General features: G+C 32.4%; 1 protein-coding gene across 1 annotated transcript in view; it reads right to left on the reverse strand.

The window, feature by feature from the left end:
- Positions 1-2,527: 2,527 nt before the first annotated feature.
- The window catches only part of LOC126746294 (protein hairy-like), a 20,292-nt gene continuing 12,674 nt past the window's right edge, over positions 2,528-10,145 (reverse strand). The window contains exons 2-3 of the mRNA XM_050454469.1: positions 4,430-4,525; positions 2,528-3,242 (exon numbers count right to left, since the gene is read on the reverse strand). Coding sequence (XP_050310426.1) covers positions 2,595-3,242; positions 4,430-4,525 — 744 coding nt within the window. The 3' untranslated portion in view covers positions 2,528-2,594. The remainder of the gene's footprint in view (positions 3,243-4,429; positions 4,526-10,145) is intronic.

Raw genomic sequence — 10,145 nt, forward strand, 5'->3', positions numbered from 1 at the left:
TTTAACATTTAACACGACGTTTCGGTTGGTAGTATCCCCAACCGTTATCAAGTGTAAACTGTAATTATATTTATTACTACTCTACCAATGTCTATCACCTTCAAAAACAGAATAATAGGAATTATATATATAATAGGAATTTATAAATATAGTAAAGGTACTAAGCCCATATGTGAAATTCAAATTATTTTATCTTTTAAAACTAGAAGCTCTTTGTATGAAATAAGCTGGAGATAGGAAGTACATATTTACGTCTTTATTACTATCCCATTATAATAGGCATTATAAATAATAACTAAAGAGAAATTGTTGCCGCCACTGAATTTATTTCCCTCTTCCCTTGCTTCACTTGGCGCGCCCTAAAGCTGAAAATACGTCACTGACTATTATTTCCGTCTCCTAGTATAAATAATACTTTAAAGGGTTTTATATTAATCTATAAATTTACTTTAAGCAAATAACATGATTTTAGTTATGGGTCAGTAAATAAAATAGGACTGTAAAAAGCATAACATTTACTATCAAAATGTCTCAGAAAAATATTTAAGCAACAATTAAAATAATTTAAATTCAGCGATTTTCAAAAAGCTGAATTGACTTTTTAAAAATAAGATATTATCTACTAATATCTAGCGTTATCTATTACCTGAAAAGATTAAAAAACAAAATGATTCTGATTATGTATCATGAATATTAAATGAGGATATTCAAGATTTCTGTTTTTTGTCGGCTTTTTATTTCAATCCTTTAAATATTTATAAATTATTAGGCTAGTGTTACCTTGAACAATTTTTTTTAACAATGTCATGCTGGTCACAAAAAGAGAAGTCCTTAAAAAATGTTAATAAACCAACCAAAACTTTTTCTATAAATGACCATAGCTATCCAAAAATGTGTATAACTTAAGGTGGATTAAGTCGATTAGGGAAATAAGTTTTTAAGAAGGATATGTCAATCTGGATCTCATCACTTTCTTTAAACTGAACAAATAGGTGTTATGTTTCTACTCAATCTGAATTAACTGAATATCAAATAGAAACATGTCATCCATTTTTCTCCAAGAGATCAAACAAAAAGAAAACAAAGGTACGAACACAAAGTCATCATCAAGTCTCATCAAATCCATGTAATTGCAAAAAAAAAAAAAAAAAAAAAAAATTACATGGATTTGATGAGACCGTGACTTTGTGTTCGTACCTTTGTTTTGTAACTGGATATAATTTCTACTACAGCATTCTACTTAAGTCACACAGGATTATCAGGGTTGTTAAAATCAGAACCGGAAGTTTTTGGAGCAAACTCGATAATTGGTGACATTTTTAGTCAGGCTTACATGATAGATCTTTCTCCAAGATTTTTGTAAGAATGGATTCAATGGAAATTTAAACAAATCTATGATTTCTGTGACTGCCTGGGTAATTCCTAATATACAAACTAGTGCATAAAGTATATTGTGCATGAATATCTTAATCTAGATGAAGACAACGAAAAGGAAATACTAGACATTTTCCCAGTGGAGGTCCAAGAATTAAAACTGAATTGTAAAAAAAATTTAAATTGAGAACAGTGACATAGATATGTCTAAAATAGTATTGAATCTATAATTATACCCTGGAAAATGATAATACATCCAAGAAGTACCTCAACATTATTAGAAAACACTTAGATATGTTCTAATTTAAATTTACCTGTCTCCTACTCTATGTAGTTTCACGATGATTCGATGTTGGCACATTTGTAAAATAATTTGTCAACTTATGACTCAAAAAAAAAACTAAAAAAGCTATAAAATTACTTAAAAACTTTAAAGTGGAAGAAAATGATAAGGCTTGGCTTGTTTTCCACCCAAAGAGAACCTAAAAAAGTTAATAGTCAAATACGACAGTTAAAATGTCACTATTGTCATATTTGATATACGTCAAAAATTAGTCAATCAGAATCAATCGGCCATCTTGGGTGGCAGACTATTCCGCCCCGCCACACTCAACCTTCATACCGGTGTCAACAGCTCTAGTTGAAGACGTTTGCTGTAATGGTTAGGCATGCTAGACCTTGAAGTCTACCTGCCATATTAATTGATATTATTAGCACCATTCAGATTGTAGTGGTACCTGAGGAAGGTGAAAAATGAAAACTAAATTTTAAACTCAATCACATCACACTTTATTTTCTTAAAGAGAAACTTAGAATACCTTCTTAAAGTGGCAAATATATAACTTATGTACAAAAATACATTTTATTATAAAATAATCAAAGTATCTATATAAATATATTTATATATACATAAGATACACCTATAACTGTCATTGCAAATATTATAAAAATATCTTTAAAAAAACAACAAAATTTTAAGACTCTTAAATAATGTTGTATTTAAGGCACTTTTATCACACTACTACCTTAAATTATTGCTCAAACTCTGGCATCTATCTTCTATTATCACATATTTTTATTGTATATATATATATATATATATATATATATATATATATATATATAGATATATATATATATATATATATATATATATATATATATATATATACGTATTCTTCATCTGCACTGGCCATCCCAAATTCCTTAATAGCCATCCTTTACCAAGGTCTCCAAGGTCTCTCCTCACCATGCTCCTCACACTGTTCATCCTTCCTTACCACCAAAGATAAAGGTTTTTGTTGCGATGGACAGTACATAGTCTCCATAGGTTCGGGACTGTGACTAGGACTATAACTCGAACTGGACCCAGCGGAAATAGAACTGGCACTCCTTTCTGGTACTATTGGAACCAATAAAGGGACCTGTGAGGGTGCTGCTTGATGATTTTGTCCAGGAGAAGGCAGCACTAAAGCAATATCACCGTTAGGCAACCTTGTAGGTACCAACTGAACTCCAGTTCCACTTCCATTACTTAAGATAATTCCTGATGGAGGTAGTTGAGGCACTTGCTGCTCAAGTGATCTTTGTGGATTGGGTAAAATGTGAACTTGTACTTGTGGCACCTCCTGCGATTTACAGCTTTGCGTTAAACTGGTTGCGAGATGTTGCAGTAGTTTTCGTTTTACAAGTGGTTCCAAACCGGGAAATCTGCCAACTTCTGTGGCGCACTCTGTGAATCCTGCTCTGAATTTGTTGATCGACGATGGGTCGGAGGCAGGGGTCTGTTGTTGTCTTTGAAGGTTCTGGAGGTGTTTGACTGTCATTTCCAGGATGTCGGCTTTTTCTAATTTGGAATGGCGGGCAGGCTGCAAAGAAAGAAAATTTGGTGAGTAAAGGTAGCAAAGGTAACAAAAAGTTAAAAGTAGTAAAAGAGTAGGTAATAGGAATGAGGTTTGGTTGGTTGGCTCTGTGGTTATAGAATTCCGAGTTGCTTAAACAATTACGAAGCTAAAAGGAAAAGCAAATTAGTTGAAATGCATCTTAATCCGATAGCACATTTTGCAAGATCATGCATTTGCAATTTTCAGATGCAAAATCAATGTTCTTTGAGCTGAAAAATGGGAACTAGATATTAGAATCTTTAGATTTAGTGTTGGCTGTCGTAGTAAAAAATGAAGAACAATGTAGGTGAAGACATACGAAGATGTCTCTAATTCAAATACCGTTTACGCTGTGGGGGAGGAAAGAATTAGAAAAGAGAGTGAATGAATCTAATCTGACAAAAGAGAAGTTTTAGCCAATAATATGGATTCAGTGGTTAATAAAGAAAAAAAAATTAGGTCAAGTTGTAAAAGATGGTAGATTGTAAATTAAAGAAGAGTGAATGAAAAAAAAATTATCCTGGAGGAAAAAAAACGGCGATGGAATAAAAAATCAAATTTACTTCGTGAAAGAGGAATTATTATAAGAATGGAGAGGAATCAGCTCGAGAGATTATGAGGAAAAAGGAAAGGTGGATGACAAAAAACAGCTTCAGTATATTCAGTGCATTTGAATATGATTCAAGCAGTGCCAAAATGAGAATACCAGGGAAAAAATTACAGTGGATTGCAAAAAAGAACAGGTTTGATATTCGGTTGGATTTAGATACAGTTCAAGCTAAAAGAGATGATGGATTTTAGGGTAAAGCGAGCATGGATTCCAATATGATTTAAGTAATGAGACAGAGATGATTTAAGAGCAATAAAGTGATGAAAAAAAATAAAATCAAGATGTGAGATTATTAGGATTATAGAAGATAGAACATTATTTTCTATTGTAAAGTAGATAACGAACTATCAGGATTGATATAGAGACTTTGAAAAAAATGGTTTATAATAATTGGAAAGAGACAAATAAATTTAAAAATGACTTTTTTTAATGTTCTCCTGCTCAATCACCAACATTGAAATAAAGTTATGACTTTTTTAATGGTGCTGAATCAGCAACATTGGAAAAATGTAGGTAAGCTTTAGATTAGGAGGATTATTTAACTGCAGTTTAAGAAACTTACGTCTTTTTTCATAGCATCCAGTATTAAAGTTTTCAGTTCATTTAGGCAGTTGTTTATTCGGGCTCGTCGTCTCTTTTCCATGATAGGCTTGTTACTCTGCAAAAATAAGAAAAACTATTAAAATAAATAAAACAAAAAATTAGAAACTTTGGTTTAAAATTTTATTTAAGTAGATAACTCTTAAATTGAAGTTTCAGTTGTTCACTTTAAAATTACGTAATAATCTTTCCAAATTTTGTACTACAGGTATTTGAATTTTTTAGTCCAGGCTTTTGAAATAATTTTTCATTTCTAGGCATTTATAATTAAATATCTCTTATTTAAATTTTAGATGGTTTTGTGTTAAAATCTTGATACTTCATTAAGTAATATTGCTGCTACAATTTCAATTTCCTTAGATCTATATCAAAAATTGGAAAATTTATGAAAAAGTGGATTCGTGAATAAGCACAATAACTAAAACACTAATAACTAAACACGCGCAGGTATTTATATATTTATTCCGTGGTTCTTTTCTTAGTTCGATAATGGTTAGATAATGAATATCCAGATATGTGCAGATTGGGCGCGCAGCTATATAGTAGCCAGCGCCATCACCTGATTTGAGTCCATTAGATTTTTTTCTTTGAAATTATTTATTATTTGTTATTGATAAAAAATCTTCTTAATCCCCTGAATATTGAGTATATTTTTAACAAGATAAGACTCATAAGGGAGCTATAGAGAAGTTAGCACTCTTGCCTCTGATTTTTTTTTCATCAAATCATTTAAATTTCGTTATTTGAACTCGTCAACTTCATGTTTAGAAGACTTAATGAAGGAATTGCTAATTGAAATGTTCCAGAAAATGTTCTACTGATACCTGTAGAACAGAAAAACCGGCTATTTGTCACGTCACTTTTCCTTTTTATTGCATGTATTTGAAAATTTTTTATTGGTGATGCAGATCTTGACCAAGAAATTTCAACCACGTATTATTTTACATAAAAAATAACCCCTAGTTTATTATATAAGCATATGTGGAGAACGCAAGTGTCCTCTGAGATACAAGGTATTGAAATTATAAGAAAAAAACTTAAAATATTTCTATGAAATTTGGGGCATAGAGGGGAAATTAGGGGACCAAGGAAGCTTTTTTTGCATAATTTTTTTTCAATTCTATACTTATATCGATTGTCGATATTTATTAAATTGTCTAAAAAAATTTAATATTGGAATATGACGGGCAATTAAAAATTTCCTTAATAACAGTTTTGCAAGCCAAAAATAATAAATAATATAAGTCTTAAAATTTATCAATGACCACAAATAAAATAAATATAAAAAAGTTTAATATTTAAAGAGAGTAAAAAAAAAATATCTAAAATCTGTCTTATTTAAAAAAAAAGCTAAAAGTCAAGTATAATTCTCGTACAAAAATAACTTTTTTTTTCTTGAAAATTAATAGAATTTTTCTGCATAATTTTTAAGTTCATTGCTATATTTTTTAATTTAAAAAAACCCTAATAAGTAGTTTTATTTGCTATGTTAGAAAATAAAACACTTAAATGAAACACTAAATTTGCTTAAGAAAGCAAGCAAAAAAGTGTAATTCACCTAAAAACTTTAATTATCGACATTTTGTAAAATTCTGAATTAATGAGTCTACTCCCATTGATGTTATTCTAATTATTTTAAAATAAACTCAGGAAAAACTCAAAAACAATTTGCCTCTTCCGGCCTTTCTCTTATGGAGGAAAATAATTCTTTACAGAAATTATTATTTGATATAAGTGTCTCGAAAGAATGGAATATTGCAATTTTCTCGACATCTCGTGTATTTTTTAAAAATCGATTTAATTTTTTTTGCCATTTTTAAATACAAAAATATATTATACAGGGTAGCTTGAGAGGAGTTATACAGGGTCCGGTAAAATGATCTCCCACATTTTGCGCCGCCACTGAGCCCGAATCACTTAAGAGGGAGCCAGCTTAGCGTAGTCGGTTGGCTGCGCGGGCCTTGCCATTTCTCTTGTCACTACGAACTGGACGGGCGAGCATCGTGCCTTCATTATCGAAACATTTTTCAAAAGAATTATTTAATGAATCTGCAATTACGATACAAAGAAATTTTCGTACTCACTTCGCGCTTGGTAGACATGGTCCAGTTCCAGATCGCAAAACAATACTGTTGTGGGTTTCAAATTTTAGAGCTACAGGTTCAGCCTTAAAAAGAAAATCAACTCGTAGACCCAAAAGTGTTCGAACACCTGAAAACATTGCAGCTGTAAGAGAAGCAGTTGAACGATCTCCTAGACGTTCAGCTGTTAAACATGCCTCTGCTTTGCGTTTGTGAGATCGTTCTGTGAGAAAAATTTTGCACACCGATCTGAAGTTCCACCCATACAAAATGATGATCGTACAAGAAATTAGTGAACGGGACTGAGAAAATCGCTGAGAATGTTCCAATGATATTCTTCAAAACGTCCCATAAAATGCGCTTTTAATAACGAGTGACGAAGCTAATTTCCATTTGTCTGGCTGTGTGAACAAGCAGAATTTTCGCTACTGGGCACCAGAAAATCCGCGGCAGCTCCATGAAAGGCCACTTCACAGCCAATGTGTTACCGTTTGGTGTGCTGTTAGTTCTTTTGTTTTTTTGAAGAAGGAGGGGTAACGGTTACCGTAACTGCTGATCGATATGTCGATATGCTAGGTAATTTGTTGGAACCAAGACTTAGGGAACTTGAACATCCGGATGTGTGGTTTCAACAGGATGGGGCTACAGCTCATACGGCAAGAAGGACAATAGACCTGTTAAGGGAAATATTTCCAGGACGCGTAATCTCGTTACGTGGAGACGTTCGGTGGCCTGCGCGTTCACCCGATCTTGCCCCATGAGACTTTTTCATTTGGGGCTACCTGAAAGAGAAGGTTTTTTAACATCATCCCCGAACCATTGACGAATTGAAAGCAGCAATACGCCAAGAAATTACAGGAATATCGCCTCAAATTACCGCTCAAATAATGGAAACTTTCAGAAATTAGCTTCGAATGTGTGTCGAAAGAAATGGTCGCCACTTGGGCTCTGTAATTTTCAAAACTTAATAAAAACAAAATGGCATACCATATATTTTTAGTTAATAAAAATAAAATATAAATAGCATTTACATTGGCGTTTTTATTAAAAATCAAAATGTGGGAGATCATTTGGCCGGACCCTGTAAAACCGAACTTCATTATTTCAAATGACAACCCGGAATGTTTTTCTTCCCTCTATCTCGTTTATTAGGAACTATAGAGTAGTAATGAGATCGAAATAAATGGTTTTAGAATTTACACCGATTTTAATGATTATACTTTCAATAGCTTCCACCACCCCTATTATTCTATTGTATTATATTACTGTTCGTAGGCCAATGAGCCTTAACAATGATAGAGAGTTTTCTAGGTTTTCTAACAGTATTATCAAAAGTATAGGTTAATATATAAATTTTCGGAAAAAAAAGATGTTTCTCTTATTTAATTTTTAGTTACGCCCTCTAGCCATTTGAAAAATATGAAAATTGAGTAATATACAGGGTGTCGCATTTAAAATAAGACAGTTGATATTGGCCACTGCTACATGACACACCTTATATAATTTTTTGATTTTTGAAAAAACTAGGCAAGTAAAAATACCTCTGAGCGTTTTTTCGAAAATGTCCCTATTAATTTATTATGAAGTTTGTTCCAATTGACTGATACACGCTGTATAATCAATAATTTTTTATTTCATACTTTTAGGATACTGAAAGCAGAGGGTAAAGAGATAAAAAACAATGTTTGCACAAAAAGTACTTTCCCATGATTTTTTTTTACAGATTTAAACGGTTTTTAGAAAACAATCAGATGTTAACATATTCAAAGAATTCTATTATGCGGTCCAGTAAGAGCGTTTAAAATAAAAAGTGTTCGTGATCAATTACTGAATAATTGATATAGTTTATGCTTTACACGACCATATAATTGTATTAATAAACAAAATTAAGTATTCCGCAATACTGAGAAAAAAATAATTTAAAAAAAACCGCAGCCTGTTTAAAAGTAATTTAATGATAATTTATACGCAGCAGACCAAAGAATTCGTGCGCACCCTATATAAAACAATAATAACGAAACGACCTTGCCGCGAGACGCTCCCAGAAATCAAACGAACGAGCTCGGAATGGAAACGAGTCGGCGTGGGAATAAAAAAAAGAAGAAAAAAAAAGAAAAAAAGAAAAAGGTTAACGCGCGTTACGTCACGCGCCGCCTCGTGCCCGAGTTGGCGTGATGCCGCGACGCCCGCGACGTCCGACGCTCTTTTGTTTTAAATTTAGACGCGACGCCTGCCTCTGATCAAGTTTTATTGGCGCGACGATCTGGGGCCTCTCTTGCAACCTCGTTTAAAAAAAGAAAAAAAAAATAAGAAACTCCAAACGGAACATATTCTGCAATTAGTATTATGCATGACTTAATTGGATCGAAATATTTAATTATTTTTTTGATTTTTTTCGCTTTACATAAAGATTTTTTTAATATTCTTTAATTGCTTTTCCTCAAAATTAGTATTTTTCTTATGGTTTACTTGCCTAACTTACCGGCTCCGCTTGCGTGATAGAAGATTATGTTTTTCTTTACGAAAATGCGAAAGAGTTATTCGCTTTGAAGAGAGTCCAGAGTGAACAAATTGTTTTATTTATTTATTTATATGCAGTCTTTTCGATATGATTAATTTTGCTAATTCTATTTCGAACTTTATAAACGGCGTCGCTTTCCAACCCTTTAAATAAACAATGCGTCCCAAAAGTTAACTGAAAAATAACTTTCAACCATCAAATTCATTTTTTCAAATGAAAACACTTTTTCTTTATTTCATTTTTGAATTTCGCGTGGAATCGTATACCTAAAATATCGGATATGGAATGTCATATACCTAAAGTTAATAGTTGAAAAAAATACGATTCATGTAACAAATAAAAAAAAAGAACAAAAATTAAATTAAATGTTCAAATAATTGACATTCACGGCTTGACAATATACAACGCGATCAATAAGCTTTCGTTGCACATTTTCAAACAATTCCTTCAACTTGACGTAACCTTACAAAAGTCCATTAGTGTTAAGTCAGGCGACCTAGCAGGCCATTCCATAGATCCTCTCCTGCTTATCCACCGACTGGGAAATGTTTAATCCAAAAATGTGCAGCATAGTGTGGAAGAGTAAGATGGCTGGAAAATCAGTTCTTCGCCAGGACAGTCTGTATCCAATGATGATTTTGAATAAAGCTAGTAATGCTGGACAATCTAGATACACTTGAAACGTTAAAGTCTGATCTACACAACAAGAAGTCTGTAATCTATTTAATGCAACTCATGCTGATCGTTCCGCAATTACTGGATCCACCTTAATGAATCAAAATTAAGGGAACACGGTCATGTAAGAAATTTATCTAAAGAAAAACCTCTAAAAGTATCTGAAGATACTACGCTAAATGTTCTAATAGAAACGGAGAAAAACCCTAATATTGCTATTGGTACAATTTCCAGAAATTGGAATTTGTCAGTTCCTTAGTGGCAAAAGTACTTCGTGTAAATAAATATCATCTTTATAAAGTACAACTGATACATGAATTGTTAAGAGACGATTTTGACTGCCAAATGCAGATTTGTGAGCAGATACTTCAGGCTAACAATGAAACTCTCACGAGATGTGT

This window comes from Anthonomus grandis, chromosome 17 (genome assembly GCF_022605725.1).
Source record: "Anthonomus grandis grandis chromosome 17, icAntGran1.3, whole genome shotgun sequence".
Lineage (NCBI taxonomy): Eukaryota > Metazoa > Arthropoda > Insecta > Coleoptera > Curculionidae > Anthonomus > Anthonomus grandis.